The sequence below is a fragment of the Phytophthora sojae genome, assembly GCF_000149755.1.
Source record: "Phytophthora sojae unplaced genomic scaffold PHYSOscaffold_10, whole genome shotgun sequence".
Lineage (NCBI taxonomy): Eukaryota > Oomycota > Peronosporomycetes > Peronosporales > Peronosporaceae > Phytophthora > Phytophthora sojae.
In genome coordinates this window covers 700,206-717,573 of record NW_009258124.1, presented here as the reverse complement: position 1 = coordinate 717,573, position 17,368 = coordinate 700,206, and the positions used below count along the sequence as shown (strand labels likewise).

Here is a 17,368-nt window from a genome sequence, read left to right as displayed (position 1 = left end):
GCCAAATCAGACACTGTTTTCATCATCGCACTCCAGTGGATAGACATACATACAAATATACACAGATAGACATATACAGACACGTACGACTTGGTGGCTGGACTCGGTGGTTGCATATAGTGATTCCGGATGCAGCTATCTTCCGCATGGTTTATGGTTCTCAGAAGAGGGAGCTTGTGATCTTCATCGCCCTGCACGCTCAATGGATAGACCCAGTAGGCCGCTGTCGCTGAATATTGCAGAATGATCCGACCCAAAGTCCACGCAGACTGCAGGGAGGGGCTCACCCAGGCATCCAACCGTTTGTGCGCGGGCGGTTCAGAGCGTAATTACGGATTTCGAGACGGCTGATTGGTCAGATACATTTTTTTATATTTACTTTTTACAAATATCTACCCGAATAGTGGACGGTATAGCAGTTGAACCGCACTGCAACTCCCTAGGTACGACGTGCGTCGAGCAACAGACGAGGGGATACAGCAATGGAATACTACTACATGTAATATGCATGAAGGACACCAACGCAATGGTTCAGCTGTAACTTCTTTTTATCTAACGGATAACTGCGCGTGCAAGTTGGTACTGGGCTAGGGCCTCCCTGTGTGTGCCTGCTTGCTCTTGCGCTGCCGACCCGACCGGCATGCGCCCAGCGTTGAGACTTCTCGTCGGCTGGACTAATATCGCTACACGGCTTGTGCTGAGCTCTACAGCCAAGCAGAGCAACTGCGCTCAGTCAGGCTCGGCTTCAACTGGACGTTGACGATGAGTGCATGTGCGCCTGGATCCGCGCCATCACAGTGTCCAGGTCCTCGGGCGACCCGAAACGCATCAGATACGTCACCGAGACGACCTTCTTCTCCGCCTCCGGGTCTTCATTTGCCTCCAGAACTGTCAGCAGCATCGTCTTCTCTGTTTTCTTCTCGCACAGGACGCAGGAGCCCAAGCTTACGTTCATCAGCAGCTTGGTGCCGGGTCCGTGCGGGTACGACTCGCGTCGCATCACAACGCGCGCAGTCAACTTGTCGCCATCAGTCTTGGCGTCCGTCGAGTTCAAAACCCGCAGCGGGCCGATACCGACCTCGGCGTAGTCCTTCTCGACCAGTTTAAACAGCTTGGCACGTTTCTGTAGGTAGGAATAAACACCGACGTGAAGTCGTCATTCGCATCAGCACTCCACCAACGGGCACAAATTCACCGTAATAATGCGCAAAAGCCACGTACCTCGACCAAAATCTGTTCGCCTTCCTCTCCGTTCGCAAGCTGTAAGGACATCACCACGCGCCACAACGTGAGCTCAAGCCTCATCAATTCACATCAACCCGCAGCTCTTACCTCAGCTTCTGTCAGCGCCGGCACGACCGGTTCCGCCTTCTTCACCACATCTGCGTCCGAGAAGTCCGTCGACGAAGCTGACGACGCCTTGGCTCCGAATCCATCCGTGGTCGGCTGTGCTGCTGCGAACGACGCGAACGTCACGGGAGCCTTTCCCTGAAAACACGCAAAGCCGCTGGAGCTGGTCGTGGCTGCGTCCGTAGACGTCGAGGACGAGGACGGTGTCGCGTCTCCAAAGCCACTCGAGGCCTTGGTAGCAAAACCCGCAAAGCCCGAGTCTGTCGCCTTGGTGCCGAAGCCGTTGGCGTCCGCACTCGCAGGAGCCGTGAAGGCCGCGAAGGCGTTCTTGCCGCTGAAGGCACTGAAGCCGCCAAAGGCGCTGCCCGTCGTGTTCGGCTTGACCACCTTCTCCTCCTTCTCAGCCTCCTTCTCCTTGTCCTGCTCCTGCTCCTCGGCAACCGGCGACGACGACGTGGACGAGTTCTTCTCGGTCGCTTCGTCCTACAAACCAACACCCAGCGCGTTAGAGCCCAAATTTTCCAGCTTAAAACCTACAAATCCAATGGTTCCGCACCTCGTGGCCTCCGATCTCGGGCTGCGGGGCTGCGTTCTCGTCGATTTTGACCTTCTTGACGTCCTCCGTCACCTTGGCGTCCACATCCAGCCGCACCTTCTTGACGATCTGGTTGAGCACGCAACATGGCGTGAGTACGGCGGCGCTATTGGGGCAGATACAGGCACTACACGCATGTCCATCGCACTCACCGGCTGGTGCTCGTCGTCCACCGTCTCCGGCTTCTCGTGCTCGCCCTTGGTGGCCATGAGGGTCGGTGAGCTGTGCGCTGTGCTCCGCCGTCCTATTGAGTGTCTTCAGACCCGAACAACGAACGGGGGATTTGACTGGTCGCTTCATACGCGTATTGGATTGGTGGATATTATGACCAATGGTAGAGAATCTAGAGATTTTGGACGCTGTGTCTAGCCAGACGCATTTGAACTTGGCGACCGAAATGGGGATCAAGGTGGGCGACACGGTGCTCGTGTACTACGACCTGCTGATCTTCGACGCCGAGGTGCTCAAGATTGAGCCCGCGGAGGACGGCGCGCCAGACGCCAGGAGGTTCTTCGTGCACTTCACGGGCTGGTCCGAGAGCTGGGACGAGTGGATTGAGCAGGAGAACGTGCTGGAGGACACGCCGCCCAATCGCGAGCGCCAGAAGAAGGCCAAGGAGGAGCTGCTGGTGCACAATTCAATGCCCAACGGGACCTCGCAGCAACAGCAACAGCAGCAGTCGCAGCCAATGCAGCAGGACGCGGCGGCCAGCAAGAGACCCATCACCCTGCCCGGCTCGGAGCGGCTCGTGGCCTTGATCGGCTGGATGAAGACGCTGGACGACTCGCTCACGAGAGTCGACAAGCAGGTGAAGGGACTCATGCGCGAGCAGATTAGTCAGGAGGCGGGCAACGTCCAGCTCAAGAAGAGGAAGGCAGAGGCGGAGGTGCAGAAGGCAGAGCTCGAGGTGGAGGTGGCCAGAGATCTCAAGCGCGTCAAGGTGGCCGAGGAGACCGCCATGGCGCGGAAGAGACTCAGAGACGCAGGCATCTCGCAGGAAGAGATCGACGCCATTCTACCCGCTGCTGCTAGATAGAACCCGGCCAGGTGGGGAAGAGGGCGTGTGCCACGGTACCGAAAACTGCAGCAGCGGATTGGTGCGCGGTCTCAACGACGAGCCTCCTGCCAACCTTGTAATAGTGAAGTGCATAATAAAGAGAAGGCCGAGTCGTCGACGGCAAGAACTAGACGCAAGACAGCGCCACGAGGTCGGTCCCCCCTGCTCACCATGGCAAGGTCCATGCAGGCAGGACTCATCACTAGGTTGGAGCTCGCGTCAGGGATGGTGATTGGCTGACGACGATCTACAGGCAATCTACAAATCGTCCGTTACGCTGAACCGCGTCAAGTCAAGTTGAGACCGTCCCGGAGAGATGGTTATCAATGCCGGCGACACGGTGCTGGTGCTCCATGGCTCGCTGCTGCTGGACGCCGAGGTGAAGGAGATTGAAGTCGATGTTGTTGCAGCTGGGAACCCTGGTCAAGTCAAGGTGCAGTACCTATCGCAACCTGACCGACCGGAGGAGTGGGTGGCACGCGACCGAGTGCTGGAAGGCACGCCGACCAACCGAGAGCTGCAGGAGAAAGCCAAGGCCATCAGCCAGGCCAAGAGCGAGGCATCTGGTAGTTCCGCTGCGTTCGAAAAGTTCTGCGGTCCCAAGCGGCTCGATGCGATGGCTGCCTGGATGAACACAGTGGACGACGCACTCGTCCGTCTGGACAAGGACGTGAAAGATCTCATCCAACACCAGGCCAACCAAGCAGCGCATTTGCTAGAGCTGGAGCGAAGGAAGAAGGAAGCGCTTGAGGAGAAGGCTGAGCTGGAAGCCGCTGTTCTGACGGAGTTGAAGAGAGTGAGAGTAGCTGAGGAGACGGCGCTGGCGCGAAAAAGACTGCAAGACGCAGGAGTAGATCAGGAAGAAATCGACGCTATCCTACCTGTAATACCTCACACGGCCTAACAACGGATACAGATTTGAGTGGGGTAATGGGTGTTCATGTTGAGGTGGGTAAATGTGCGTGAAGCGATCGATCGGTATCGCGGGTAGATTGAAGTTTCATATGCGAGAGCAGCAACATCGGTTGAGATCAATCTGCCGACAGTCTATCGTGAAGCTCGGCGTATCGGGCTTCTGGACGGGTATCCTCTTCTTGTTCAACGGACCCGCGTTTACTCCAAAGTGCCCCAACCAGGCGATATGCGGCTGAAAAGAGGAGAACTAGGAAGGGCTCAGGAGACTTGTGATCTCTCACGTGTCCAAAGGATGCAAGCACTACCAAGAAAATCGGCATCAAACCACCAGAAACCCAGAAAATCGTCTAAAAGCCACGAGAAATACTGTATCAAGCCCCAATGAACAGCGCCCACCGTGGTCGATTAGGCATTGCCCAAGGCATGCATATCCAGGCCTCTGGAGTTATCGGTTAACGTATATAAAGGTTCTCTTCACCTCCATCCTCTTCTGGATCAACGTTCACGTGCTCATCTTGATGCAGACGTACTTAGGCCACGTCTTCGTCTACGCCTTCCATAACGAAGAGGTGGCCGCGATCGTGGGCGTGTTCGTGTCTTCTTCCTCTTCATGAGCTTCAGTCCACCGGCGTACGCCATCCCGGACGGCTACCAGTGGCTCTACAAGATGGTGCCTCAGCGATTCTCGTTGTTGATCGTCGTGACTCTGGTCTTCGCCGAGTGTGACGAGCTGCCGACCTGGAACGAAGCCACCCAGTCGTACACCAACGTGGGCTCGCAGCTCGGCTGCCAGCCCATGCAGGACTCGCCCGTGACGGTCGGCCACATCACGCTCAAGGAGTACACGGAGGAGTACTTTGGCATGAAGCACGATGAGATCGGGGTGAACTTCGGCATCGTACTCGCCTACATTGCATGCTGGGGCTGCTCTCACTGCGCTTCATCAACCACCAGAAGAGATAAGTGTTGACTTGCCAAGTTATAAATAGACGAGTGCACGAGTCGCTCCGGGGTAAGCTTATCATCAGTAAGTGACTTGCAGCACATAGCAGCTCGTCCATCGGCAGTGCGAGAGACAGCTTAGCGACGCCATAGTTCTTCGTGCAGCGTTGAAGCCCTTGTCAAAGCCCAAGCTCCACAGCCGATCTTCCCGGCGGTCCGTTGTTAAACCGAAACGTCGTACACTAAATCCACACCATTTTAGCATACAAACTCCCATACAACCCATATTGAAGTTGAAATTGGCGAAACCCCTCCTCCAGCTCTTCAGCTCATTCCGCAATCTTCCACCAAGCGAGCAAGTGACCAAGCCCCCCCTTCCCCTCCTCCTCCTTAATCTATCGCCATGGTTGCCCGAGCTGCCGCGAAGAAAAGCTCCGTCTGGCTGAGCGACCCCTCCGTACGTGGTGATCCTCAGCCCGCACGTCCCTCCATCCAGTAGACGCGCTAACCCCTCTGTGTGCATGTTTATCTCTACTGTAGACGTACCCTCTGCTCGCCGCCTTGGGCGTGGCCACCGTCATGTGCCTATCGACGGGCGTGCGCCACCTGACGGCCAGCCCCGACGTCAAGTGGAACCGCGAGGTCCGCAAGAACCCGGACATGGCGCTCAGGGACCGCTCGGACTGGCGCTCGCACCGCAAGTACATCTCGGAGCTGCATGCGAACGCCGTCAACGCGTACCACGACAAGAAGTAGGCTTCGGATCCTCTTCCGCCGTCCCCTATCAGCCCACTTCAGTGCTCACGCACCTCATAACCAAAAACATCAGTAAAAGCACATTGTGTTGGCCTTCTTACCCTCTCTATTTTGCTGATTTTAGGACACTTCCTCGTAGTTCTCGGGATGTTTGAGGAGCTCTCGGAGCAGCTCATGGGTCAGCGCGTGGCCTGGACTCGTCGCGAAGAAGTAGCCGTGCAGCGGGAGCCCCGCAAGACCGATGTCCCCGACGCAGTCCAGCATCTTATGCCGCGTCCACTCGTCCGGGAAGCGCAGTCCGTCCTCGTTCAGCACAGTGGATCGTCCGTCCTTGGAGGAGAACACGACGGCATTGTCGAGCGATCCGCCGCGTGCCAGGCCGTTGGCTTGCATCCACGCGATCTCGTCTTCGAAAGTGAAGGTCCTGGCCGATGCAATCTCGCGCTGGAAGGCGTCCAAACTCGCAGCCGGATCAGCCCCCAGCGCGAAGCGACAGAACGTCGTGCCCAGCTGCTTGTGCTCGAAGTTCACCTGCACCGACATATGCAGCGTCGGCGCCTGCATCGAAGCAGGAGATCCACTGAGATCCATCGGCAGAGGGAGCAGCCACGCCGCCTTGTCCTGCTTTAAGACCTGCACAGGGCGCTTGATTCGCAGATACTTTAGCACCGCGCCGTGCTGCTCCTCGACGCCGACGCGGCGGATCCCTTCCACGTACTTGATGCTGCTCCCGTCCAGCACCGGCAGCTCAACGCTGGAAGTCTCACTGTCTCGCTCGAAGTCGACGAACGCGTTCGTCACGCGTGACGCCACCAGCGCCGCCATCAAATGCTCGGCAGTCGACACGCTCGTGCCGTTGGCCGTGAGCTGCGTGCACAATTGGCTCTTGCGCGCGTCCACATTCGCGATGAGCGCGGGGATGGCCACGCTCTCTGCTCGCGTCTTGGCGCGGAAGACGATACCCGAGTCCGCGGGCGCCGGCAGCACGCGGACCGCCACCTTCTGGGCGCAGTGCAGCCCCACGCCGGCGAAGCGCAGCGGCTGTCCGAGCGTGCGCTGCCACGGGCTCATCTCGCTCGTCCGGGTTTTTTGTCCAATTGAACCGCCCAGATTTGCGCTAAAGAGCGCGGCAGCGGCAGGCGCGCTACATCTTGGTGAAGGACGTACGCGTCTGGGCAGGCAGGAGGTTCCAGCGCTGGTTCTACTTTTGGGGGTCCTGCAGGGCGTGCGCGTGTGTGGGCAGAGCGCGCTACATGAATGCCGCCGGGCGTGGTAAATCCGTCCGAGGGCACGCAAGTGCAGCAGGTGCCGCACAACGCCAACGCATATCCGGGCTCTGAACTTTCAACTAGCGAGATCGAGATACGTATCTGCACGCGCACCCGACACCATTGCAAGGCAAGTCCTGCATGGCACGGCGGAGTTGACTGCCTCTGGGCCGCTCCAGAGAAAGCTTCGCCTGTCCCCTGACTTCAAACCAGTGTTCCGCCCCCGAGTGGGTGCCCCGACCATGCGGGCTCTATGCAGACAACTAGCACCACGCATCAGCGTTCTCCGCCAGAGCCCCTCGACTTGGAAGTGGCGGCCCTCGCTGTAGCGGAGCTGAACTCTTGACCGTTTCGCAGTCTTCTGCTTGGGGAAAAAGTAATCACCATTCTAGCCGCTACTGTCGTGTGGTGCACCCACATCTTCCATACACCGCACACAGCCAAGTTGAAGCTGACTTCCGGGTATTTACAAGGGTGCATACGATGGTATCCATTGCGCCTTCTTCTCAGTTATCTATCTCACTTTCTATTTAGCGCCGCGAGCGATGGAGGAAGCGTCGCCGCCCGAGCGGGGGAAACCGAAGGCGCTGCCGGAGTCAGCGCGCGCGCATGTCCCCAGTGTTCGAGTGGCGCTCACGCCCACTCTCGCCCAGAAGAAGCGCCGGGTCAAGGCGAAGATGCAGCTAAGCTTACTGGACGACCACATGGCGCCCGCGCTCCGGGAGCAGGTCCGCACGGCCAGGCAGAGGTTCGTGCCCGACAGCGAAGACGAAGAGACGTCCACTTCTGCAGCGATCGGTCCAGCAGCCTCCTCGTCCGTGCCGTCCACTCCCGCCGCAGCGCTGAGGTTCATGGCACCGCCGCCGAGGCTCGTGACGAGCGTCTCGGAGGGCCGCGCCAACGCTCTGCCCAGCAGGAGGAGGCACCTGTCTCCGCAGCAGTCTTTTCAACCCAACCGACTAGTGACTCCAGCTTCTCAAGCTCCAGTGGTGCCTGCGGGGGGGCCTTATCTTACCAGAGAGAAGCTGCTCCGCCGCCAGTTCGGGGCTGTGCCGGAGCACAACAAGAGCTCCGAGTCGCTTTCGTCCGCGACGTCGCTTGCCCCCAGCGAGACGGCGGCTGGAGCTGCGATCGCGCTGGAACAAGGACTGATGTCGTCCACGACGTTCTCCAGCTCGGCCGTTCTGACGGACGATAAGCTCGTGTCTGTTGCGCGCCGAGCCAAGAAGCAGCTGGAGTCGGTGTCCAAGCGCCAGGTGATGGTGGGGCGCTGGAAACACATGGCGCGATCCAAGCCCGACTGCCAGATGTTCGAGTCGGTGAGTAAAGCCAAAGACCAGTACAGCGTCGTCGCCAAGATGAACCTGCCGTGCAGCTTGAGGGAGATCATGAGTGTCTTTTCGACGGACAACGCCGCTGAGTTCCACCGCAGCATGGAGGCGGTCTTTGGCGACCAGTATGTCTACGGAGTCAATGTTCGCACTGTGGATTGCAATTTGTACGTTGGGGCGGGCAACGCAGCCTTGCATCCGCATGCACAAGCCCGACGAGCCTCTGAGCCTGCAACCTGGCGAATAAGTGAAGGGTCTTCCAGTTGCCGGATACCCCCTCTTCGCTCCGCCAAGCTGAAGCTCAACGCCGTGTCGCTTATGCAGAAGCAGCGGCTGGTCTGGAAACAGCGCAGCATGACGTTCCTGGACTACCTGGAGGAGAAGATTGAGGCCAAATCGCTCACACGCGTGATGCAGACGATGGATATGCAGGACGAAGACCTGGAGTTTAGCACTGTGACGATGTCGTCACCCACGGCTGCCTCGAGTAGCCAGGAAGGCTGCTATCACCAGCATAATCAGCACGGAATCGACGCTCGACAGGAACTGAAAGGGATACTGGCAGGGTACGTCGTCCAGGAAGACTCAGAGGAAAAGTTCACGCGCTTCTTCTTCTACGCGACGCACCACCACCACCCACGGCACGACCAAAGTAAGATGCCTCGGTCTGCTGTCCAGCTCCTGCGCGCGATGGTGAACAAGGTGTCGCTACTCGAGACCGTTGTTCTACGCCGCCGTTTGGGCTACTACCCGCTATCTCGGTTACCAACGTCCTCTGACGAGGCCAACATGGCTTCGTACTGCGCAACATGCTACACCCCCTTCAGTATGCTGCGCAAGAAACATTTTTGCAGGCTCTGTGGACACTACACTTGCCGGAAGTGCTCGGATCTTCAGGATGTCGAGAAGACTGTGGGGCTTGTGGAGAGACACCGCGTCTGTGTGTCGTGCGTGCGCTGTGTGAGCTACTGCGTGTTCAGCATGTGCACCTTTCCCCCTAAGGTCGCGTCCAACGTCAATGGAGGCAGCTGGACTTCTGCGCGGTCTCAGCAACCCACCGAAATCGCCGAGGATGGAGAAGGCTTTGACTACGACCCGCCTATTATGGATGATCTAGCGACGACAGACATTGAAGACATGAAGGTCGCTCATCCAAACCAAGCCGGAGGAGCTCTGGTCGGCTTCGTGTCGGAACTGCTGCATGGGAAGGAGAAAAAGCAAGACCTCGCAACCCAACGGAAGCAGCGACTGCAACTTACAATCGATGATCTATCCGCTTGGGCTCCGGGGCCTCTACTCGACGGCCAGAGTACACCGAAAGAGTCGATCTCTCTTCTCGACAGCTTCTGCACGTCGCACTCGTCAGCCAGCTCACGCTCGCGAGATTTACCATCGTGGATGACGCCTTCGCCAACGGGAGCGTAAGATACTTACCACCGCCATTTTTCTTCCTCGAACGAAGAGGAAGCCATCTTTTTGCACACAGCCGGCAGACATCGCCACGGCGTATGCTTTGACACTGCACCGTCAGAAGTCTGTGGCTTGTACGGTACTTATGAGTCTAGGAAGATCATTAATTCTATCTAACTGTTCAAGAACTTCAAACCTGAGTCAACTCAATAATGCAGCTGTACTTCTTCCACCACTAAACAACTGCTTGCATCGTCTTCGAGCAGAGCTGTACTTGTATTAGCTTCACCACGGATGTACAGCACGTCGTAGCAGTATAACCACAAGTACAAAAAAATCATTGTCCATTCATTTTTCTTCTTCACCACTACTATCACTACTATCGCTACTGTCGCTAGCCGCGTCAAGCTCGTCCTCGAGCGGGCTCCTGCGCGGCGGCAGGCCTTCGTTTCTCTCTAGCAGTTCCCTGTCCACCAGTCGGGGCAGCGCTAGGTCGACGTAGTATTCCTCGTTGAGCAACGCGTCCGCGATTTCGTCCACGTGGGTGATCTCCCAGCCGATGACGTTGCGCTTGCGGATCTTGCGGTAGTCGCTCAGCAGCGGCTCCAACAGCTCGTACACCTCGCGGGGCTTGCCCACCAGCCGCAGGTACACGGCGCCCAGCACCGTCACGTACTTGTAGTCGTCGTTTTCGATGAACTGGCGCACAACTTCAAGCTCCGGCTGCAGCTGCAGCATCTTGAGCAGAAGACACAGGAAGTGCGTGGGCTGCTGGTTGCCGCCGAACGTGCCGCCGAACTCGGTCAGCTCCACGGCCTTGTCCACCAGCGTCTCGGCCGTGAGCCCGAAGCACTGCTCCTTCCAGTACACGCTCGCGTACACGCGGTTGCGCATGATCTTCTCCACCAGCGTCTGCGGGTTCACGCCGTGCACGCTCTGCGCGCCGGGGGCCGTCGCGTTCATCGTTGTCTTCTCTTGGTGTGCGCTGCAGCTCACAATAATGGAAAAATGGCTGATAGGCGTGAATTAAACATACTGGGATTTAAACTGACAAATGGGACCAGATTAACGTAATTATGGACCATAATTTTAATTCAATTGATCGAGCGGTTTTGTTTTAGCATGTAATTGTTTTTGTTTTTGTGCAACTGATGAGACCGTGAGGATGGCGAGCGCGGCGATCGACCGGCGCGGCGGGGCCATGCTGGCGCGGGGCGTGCTGGTCACCGTGCACGACTTGTACGGCGGCTCGCTGCCGCTGCGGCCGCTGGAGCTGTATCTGCACGCGGCGCGAGGCTTTGACGTGCAGCCCTTCCGCTTCCGGCCGCGTTCTCAGGATCTCGCCACCTCTGGCAAAGGTTGCGGTGCAATTTGCGTACGAGGCGTAGCGCTGCACTGGTAGTGCGCTAATTCATTTCGATGCGTTGATCCTCTTCCATGCAATCAGAGCTGGCGGCATTTTTGAAGAGCCAGAAACCGCACACGACGGACGAGGCTGTAAACTTCGTGACGCACGGATACGGCGCTCTCGTGCTGCGGGTAATGAATTGACTTGAGGCGGGGTGTACGCGGTTCTAATGCTAAACTCCAGTATTTTCTCCTTAAATATTGCTGCTACCAGGAAGCATTTCGATCTGTGGACTGGAACTACACAAAATCCAAAGTGGTGATGCTTGCGCCTCCGAATCGAGGGTAAAACTTGCGTGGTGGAGGGGATGGATTGTTTCTTTGCTTTTGCAAAAGAACTGATGTGTGCCATGCTTATTTACTGTGCAGAATACGGTACCACGCTTCGATGAAGAAGCACATCGGCATGGCAGGATACGGCGGCGTAGCAGCGGAGGAGCTGGCGACTTTATCCGCTGAAGAGCTGGATGAGCGGCTAGGGAAACTCCCGCGCCGATGTTACCCGCTCGTGCTGGCTGGCAAGCTCTGCCTGAATCCATTCAACCAGCACAACTACCCGAATGACGGTCTGGTGATGGTCGAGGAGACAACGATGCCAGGCGAATTCCGGCACCAGGTACGAGCTCCTTGTTTTCGTGGAATTTTGTTGATCTGGCATCTGACAGATTGCCTTTGGCTAGATCGTTGGCGCATCACACTACTTATTACCGTCGCATCCTACGGCGATTGGGCTTACACGGTCATTTCTGGAAGCGTGAATTTAAGGCTGCCACAACAGAGTACCATGATTATTAGTAGTATCTCCTGCAAGGCTGGCGTGAGTAGGTACTTGTTATCGGTTCGCGCCGCATAAAATAAAACAGCAGCACGGCTGCGTGCAGTTGAAAATGAGAGCAGTGTGGTTCTGACATTTAGAAACGCTACTACATGTATGTCTCCCAACAGCTAGAATTCATCCTTGCAAGTTTGCTGTCCAATCTAGGTGTGGTCCGGCTGTTACCTTCTGTTTCTGTATGCTGGCATGACTAAGCGTACACTTATTATAACGTTATTAGTGCATTTACAGTTATTAACAGAAGCACACACGACCAACCTGTAATTTACTCACCATGCCATTTCAACTCGTCCTACCTGCCGTCTTGCATTTGGTGAGAACAGCGCACCACATTTCTGACAAGTTGTCAATGACAACCAACATTGAAGTGTTTGTCCCGCTCTTGAAGGCTTACTTTGCGATCAGGCGCACCATAGCCGAAGCGACTCATGCACAGATGTTGCTTTCGCATCACTCATGGCGAGGACCTCACCCCAGGCCCTGGACCTCACTGAGGTCGAGAGCTCAATGCAACCACGCAACAATATGTCGCTCAGCGTCGATGGGTCTTTGGGTGGGCAGCGAGCAGCTGGTTGATTTCGCTTTTCAAGGAAACTGGGATGCTATTCAGGGGCTCCCACGCTGCAGTTTAACATGACCTCTCCCGGCGTCGATCGGAAGCAAGCTCAAGTGGAATGCCTTGTCGAGAGATCTTGTGGTTCGTGGCAGCTCACAGCTCTAATAAAGGATGGTCAAAGGCCTGCCTCCAAGTCCAGCATGGGACCGATCGAGGTGGGCAAGCCCGAAGGCACGATAGTCAATGGGGACGCGCGACTGGATTGATCGCTACTGATCCGCTGACACCTCTAGTTGCTGATACAGTGTACCGCTGCCATCAACATGGTGTTTCGTTTGGGCCTCAGCCCAATCTAGCCGAGCGTAAGCATCTGGCACTGCCAGAAAAACCTTACTTTCACTATCCAACTTTTCGGAAATATCAAATATCAAATAAACATCTAAATTAGGGTCCATTCAAACGTTCTTTTGGGTCCTGATTATGGCGAGCCCGCTCTCTGCGCGGAACACTTCAACGTGCACAAGTACCGCTATCTATGCAGCCGAACTGCACTGCGCTCTGCGAGCCACGCACCCGACATGCCCCTCCGACTCGGAGACCGAGGGCCTTGGACCAAGGCTGGCGTCTCCCAGTCATTCTGGAATTTCCTGCCTCTTGCAGAGGTCAGTCAAGACCATGAACCCTTCCTCCGCCGCAGCTGACCAGTCCGCCGTCGAGGGCCCCGAGCTCAGCTACGAGTCGGGCAAGACCCTCATGGCCCAAGGCCCGCAGGCTCTGCACGAACTCATGGCCACCAAGATCCACGCGGCAATGGGCCGCCCCCTGCCGGAGATGGAGGTGCGCTTCAGCAACCTGTCGCTGTCCGCCGACATCGTCGTGGCCGACGACCACGCCACCAAGTACGAGCTGCCGACCATCCCGAACGAGCTCAAGAAGACGCTCATGGGCCCCAAGAAGCTCACGGTGCGCAAGGAGATCCTCAAGAACGTGAGTGGCCGCTTCGCGCCGGGCAAGATCACGCTGCTGCTGGGTCAACCGGGCTCCGGCAAGTCGGCTCTTATGAAGGTCCTCAGTGGCCGCTTCCCCATGGCGAAGAACATCACCATGGAGGGCGACGTGTCGTTCAACAGTGTGGCCCACAAGCAGATCGTCGATAAGCTGCCGCAGTTCGTGTCGTACGTGAACCAGCGTGACAAGCACTTCCCGACGCTGACCGTCAAGGAGACGCTCGAGTTCGCCCACACCTTCTGCGGTGGTAAGCTGCTGGAGCATGGCAAGGGCATGCTGGACATGGGTGCGCAGCACACCAGCGACCAGGAGGCTCTTGAAGCCACCAAGAGGATCTTCGCTCACTACCCGGAGGTTGTGATCCAGCAGCTGGGACTGCAGATCTGCCAGGACACTGTCGTGGGCGACAACATGCTGCGCGGTGTGTCTGGAGGTGAGCGTAAGCGCGTTACGACTGGTGAAATGGAGTTCGGTATGAAGTACGTGTCGCTCATGGACGAGATCAGCACGGGCCTCGACAGTGCCGCCACGTACGACATCATCAACACGCAGCGCAGTGTGGCCCACCGACTCCGCAAGACGGTGGTCATTGCCTTGCTGCAGCCGTCCCCGGAGGTGTTTTCGCTGTTCGACGACGTCATGATCCTGAACGAGGGCGAGCTCATGTACCACGGACCTTGCAGTCAGGTGGAGGAATACTTCGAGACGCTGGGCTTCAAGTGTCCCCCGGGACGCGACATCGCCGACTACCTGCTGGACCTGGGTACGAAGCAGCAGCACCGCTACGAGGTTTCCCACCCGACCAAGCAGCCCCGCAGCCCGAGGGAGTTCGCGGAGTGCTTCGGCCAGTCTCGGATCTACCGCAACACGCTGGCTGCACTGGAGGCGCCGTATGACCCGAAGCTGGTCGCGAGTGTGAAGGACATCATCGACCCCATGCCGACTTTCCACCAGTCTGTATTTGCCAGTGTGCTGGCGCTTCAGTGGCGCGCGCTGCTCATCACGTACCGTAACAAGGCGTTCGTCATGGGGCGACTGATGATGGTGATCATCATGGGCTTGATCTACTGCTCCATCTTCTACCAGTTCGACCCGACGCAGATCTCCGTGGTCATGGGAGTGATCTTCGCCACTGTCATGTTCCTCTCCATGGGCCAAGGCTCGATGATCCCGGTCTACATTGCTGGGCGAGACATTTTCTACAAGCACCGCCGGGCCAACTTTTTCCGAACGGGGTCCTACGTTCTAGCGACGACTGTGAGCCAGATCCCGTTGGCGCTGGCCGAGACCATCATCTTCGGGTCGATCGTCTATTGGGTCTGCGGGTTCGCGTCCGATGTGAAGCTGTTCATCATCTTCGAGGTCGTACTGTTCGTGTCGAACCTGGCCATGGGCATGTGGTTCTTCTTCCTCGCTGGAGCGCTGCCCGACGCCAACGTGGTGATGCCGGTGGGCATGGTCTCGATCCTCGTGTTCATCATCTTCGCGGGCTTCATCGTGACCAAGAGCCAAATTCCCGACTACCTCATCTGGGCGCATTGGATTAGCCCAATTGCGTGGGCTCTCAAGGCGCTGGCCATCAACCAGTACCGCTCCAGCGACTTCGACGTGTGCGTGTACGACGGCGTGGACTACTGCGCCAAGTACGACGGTCTTAACATGGGCGAGTACTACCTGAATTTGTTCGGTATCGCCACGGAGAAGGAGTGGGTCGCGTACGCCATCATCTACTTACTGGCCGTGTACGTCTTCTTCATGTTCCTGTCGTACCTGGCGATGGAGTACATCCGCTACGAAACTCCTGACAACGTCGATGTGTCGGACAAGTCGGCCGAGCTTGAGAACTCGTACGTACTCGCCGAAACACCGAAGGGTGCAAAACGTGGTGCCGACGCGGTCGTTGATCTTCCCGTTCACACGCGTGAGAAGAACTTCGTACCGGTGACTGTGGCGTTCCAGGATTTGCACTACTGGGTGCCGGACCCTCACAACCCGAAGGAGCAACTCGAGCTGCTCAAGGGCATCAACGGTTTTGCTGTCCCCGGTTCGATCACTGCGCTGATGGGCTCTACTGGTGCCGGTAAGACGACGCTAATGGACGTGATCGCCGGCCGCAAGACTGGTGGCAAGATCACGGGCAGGATCATGCTGAACGGCTATGAGGCGACTGACCTGGCCATTCGCCGCTGCACGGGCTACTGTGAGCAGATGGACGTGCACTCGGAGGCGGCCACGATTCGCGAGGCCTTGACTTTCAGCTCTTTCCTGCGCCAGGATGCATCGATCTCGGACGCCAAGAAGTACGACTCCGTGGACGAATGCATCGAACTGCTCGGACTTGAAGACATCGCAGACCAGATCATCCGCGGCAGCTCCGTGGAGCAGATGAAGCGACTGACGATCGGTGTGGAGCTTGCTGCTCAGCCGAGTGTGATTTTCCTGGACGAGCCGACGAGTGGCCTGGACGCGCGTTCGGCCAAGATCATCATGGACGGTGTCCGTAAGGTGGCCGACTCGGGTCGTACGATTATCTGTACCATTCACCAGCCCTCGGCTGAGGTGTTCTACCTGTTCGACAGACTGTTGCTGCTGCAGCGCGGTGGCCAGACCGCGTTCTACGGTGACTTGGGTGAGGACTGCCGCAACTTGATCGACTACTTCGAGAACATCCCCGGCGTGGCCCCGCTTCCAGTCGGATATAACCCCGCGACGTGGATGCTGGAGTGCATTGGCGCCGGTGTGGGCCACGGATCCAAGGACTCGATGGACTTCGTGAGCTACTTCAAGAACAGTCCGTACAACCAGCAACTGGAGACGACGATGGCGAAGGAAGGCATCACTACCCCGTCCCCAGACCTCCCGGAGATCGTCTTCGGCAAGAAGCGTGCGGCCAGCTCCATGACGCAGATGAAGTTCGTCGTGTGGCGGTTCTTCCAGATGTACTGGCGAACACCGAGCTACAACCTCACGCGCATGTACCTGGCCATCTTCTTGGCGTTGCTCTTCGGCCTGATCTTCGTCGGCAACGACGACTACGCGTCGTACTCGGGCCTGAACTCGGGCGTCGGCATGGTCTTCATGTCTTCGTTCTTCAGCTCGATGGCCGTGTTCCAGAGCGTGATGCCTCTCACGTGCGCCGAGCGCCAGTCTTTTTACCGTGAGCGCGCAAGTCAGACTTTCAATGCGTTCTGGTACTTCATGGCCTCGACGCTGGCGGAGATCCCGTACTGCTTCGTCAGCTCGCTGCTGTTCACCGTCGTTTTCTACTGGTTCGTGGGCTTCACGGGGTTCTGGACGGCTGTGGTGTTTTGGCTCGAGTCCGCTCTGCTGGTGCTGATGTTCGTGTACTTGGGCCAGTTCTTCGCGTACGCCATGCCGTCGGAGGAGGTCGCTCAGATCACCGGCATCCTCTTCAACTCGATCTTCATGATGTTCATCGGCTTCAGCCCTCCGGCCTACGCGATCCCGTCGGGCTACACGTGGCTGTACGACATCTGCCCCTTCAAGTTCCCCATCGCCAACCTCATCGCGCTCGTGTTCGCCGACTGCGACGAGCTGCCGACGTGGAACGAGGCCACCCAGTCGTACGAGAACGTGGGCTCGCAGCTCGGCTGCCAGCCGATGGCCGACGCTCCGGAGACCGTGGGCCACATCACCATCAAGGAGTACACGGAGGAGTACTTCGGCATGAAGCACCACCAGATCGCGCGCAACTTCGGCATCACGCTCGGCATCATCGTGCTGTTCCGCATCTGGGCCGCGCTGGCGTTGCGCTTCATCAACCACCAGAAAAAGTGAGTTTGGCAACCTGTAGATGAGCTTTTCGATATGAATACAAGTGTGTTGCCGTTGTACTTCAGCTGTAAAGTACCCTTCGGTACGGCTTCTGCTTCCGCATCCGAGTTCTTATGTAGTGCGAGCCTGCTGTCTGCTGACGC

At 57.5% G+C, this 17,368-nt stretch overlaps 9 protein-coding genes across 9 annotated transcripts; 6 read left to right on the top strand and 3 right to left on the bottom strand.

Annotated features, from left to right (window-relative positions):
* Window positions 1–745: 745 nt before the first annotated feature.
* On the bottom strand, window positions 746–2,186 carry PHYSODRAFT_564693 (hypothetical protein; the record flags this gene model as incomplete). Its single annotated transcript, XM_009537120.1, has 5 exons — window positions 2,098–2,186; window positions 1,907–2,014; window positions 1,333–1,818; window positions 1,222–1,260; window positions 746–1,123 (listed from the first exon to the last, which is right to left on the bottom strand). The coding sequence occupies exons 1-5, from the start codon at window positions 2,152–2,154 to the stop codon at window positions 746–748; spliced, it is 1,068 nt and encodes a 355-aa protein (XP_009535415.1). The 5' UTR covers window positions 2,155–2,186.
* A 156-nt stretch (window positions 2,187–2,342) lies between these two features.
* On the top strand, window positions 2,343–2,981 carry PHYSODRAFT_252389 (hypothetical protein; the record flags this gene model as incomplete). The annotated part of the gene is made up of 1 exon (XM_009537119.1): window positions 2,343–2,981. The coding sequence occupies one exon, from the start codon at window positions 2,343–2,345 to the stop codon at window positions 2,979–2,981; it is 639 nt and encodes a 212-aa protein (XP_009535414.1).
* Window positions 2,982–3,318: 337 nt separating this feature from the next.
* PHYSODRAFT_525536 (hypothetical protein) lies at window positions 3,319–3,906 on the top strand (the record flags this gene model as incomplete). The annotated part of the gene is made up of 3 exons (XM_009537118.1): window positions 3,319–3,396; window positions 3,442–3,489; window positions 3,592–3,906. 3 exons carry the CDS (start codon window positions 3,319–3,321, stop codon window positions 3,904–3,906), a joined length of 441 nt encoding a protein of 146 aa, XP_009535413.1.
* A 1,298-nt stretch (window positions 3,907–5,204) lies between these two features.
* On the top strand, window positions 5,205–5,712 carry PHYSODRAFT_352694 (hypothetical protein). The gene is made up of 2 exons (XM_009537117.1): window positions 5,205–5,316; window positions 5,400–5,712. The coding sequence occupies exons 1-2, from the start codon at window positions 5,263–5,265 to the stop codon at window positions 5,613–5,615; spliced, it is 270 nt and encodes an 89-aa protein (XP_009535412.1). The 5' UTR covers window positions 5,205–5,262; the 3' UTR covers window positions 5,616–5,712.
* PHYSODRAFT_352693 (hypothetical protein) lies at window positions 5,712–6,686 on the bottom strand (the record flags this gene model as incomplete). The annotated part of the gene is made up of 1 exon (XM_009537116.1): window positions 5,712–6,686. One exon carries the CDS (start codon window positions 6,684–6,686, stop codon window positions 5,736–5,738), a length of 951 nt encoding a protein of 316 aa, XP_009535411.1. The 3' UTR covers window positions 5,712–5,735.
* A 742-nt stretch (window positions 6,687–7,428) lies between these two features.
* PHYSODRAFT_339212 (hypothetical protein) lies at window positions 7,429–9,639 on the top strand (the record flags this gene model as incomplete). Its single annotated transcript, XM_009537115.1, has 1 exon — window positions 7,429–9,639. The coding sequence occupies one exon, from the start codon at window positions 7,429–7,431 to the stop codon at window positions 9,637–9,639; it is 2,211 nt and encodes a 736-aa protein (XP_009535410.1).
* A 313-nt stretch (window positions 9,640–9,952) lies between these two features.
* PHYSODRAFT_564683 (hypothetical protein) lies at window positions 9,953–10,587 on the bottom strand (the record flags this gene model as incomplete). The annotated part of the gene is made up of 1 exon (XM_009537114.1): window positions 9,953–10,587. The coding sequence occupies one exon, from the start codon at window positions 10,585–10,587 to the stop codon at window positions 9,973–9,975; it is 615 nt and encodes a 204-aa protein (XP_009535409.1). The 3' UTR covers window positions 9,953–9,972.
* A 202-nt stretch (window positions 10,588–10,789) lies between these two features.
* Window positions 10,790–11,915, top strand: PHYSODRAFT_549598 (hypothetical protein; the record flags this gene model as incomplete). The annotated part of the gene is made up of 5 exons (XM_009537113.1): window positions 10,790–10,982; window positions 11,072–11,163; window positions 11,246–11,316; window positions 11,401–11,647; window positions 11,712–11,915. 5 exons carry the CDS (start codon window positions 10,790–10,792, stop codon window positions 11,787–11,789), a joined length of 681 nt encoding a protein of 226 aa, XP_009535408.1. The 3' UTR covers window positions 11,790–11,915.
* A 1,182-nt stretch (window positions 11,916–13,097) lies between these two features.
* Window positions 13,098–17,228, top strand: PHYSODRAFT_564678 (pleiotropic drug resistance protein ABC superfamily; the record flags this gene model as incomplete). The annotated part of the gene is made up of 1 exon (XM_009537112.1): window positions 13,098–17,228. The coding sequence occupies one exon, from the start codon at window positions 13,098–13,100 to the stop codon at window positions 17,226–17,228; it is 4,131 nt and encodes a 1,376-aa protein (XP_009535407.1).
* Window positions 17,229–17,368: the final 140 nt, after the last annotated feature.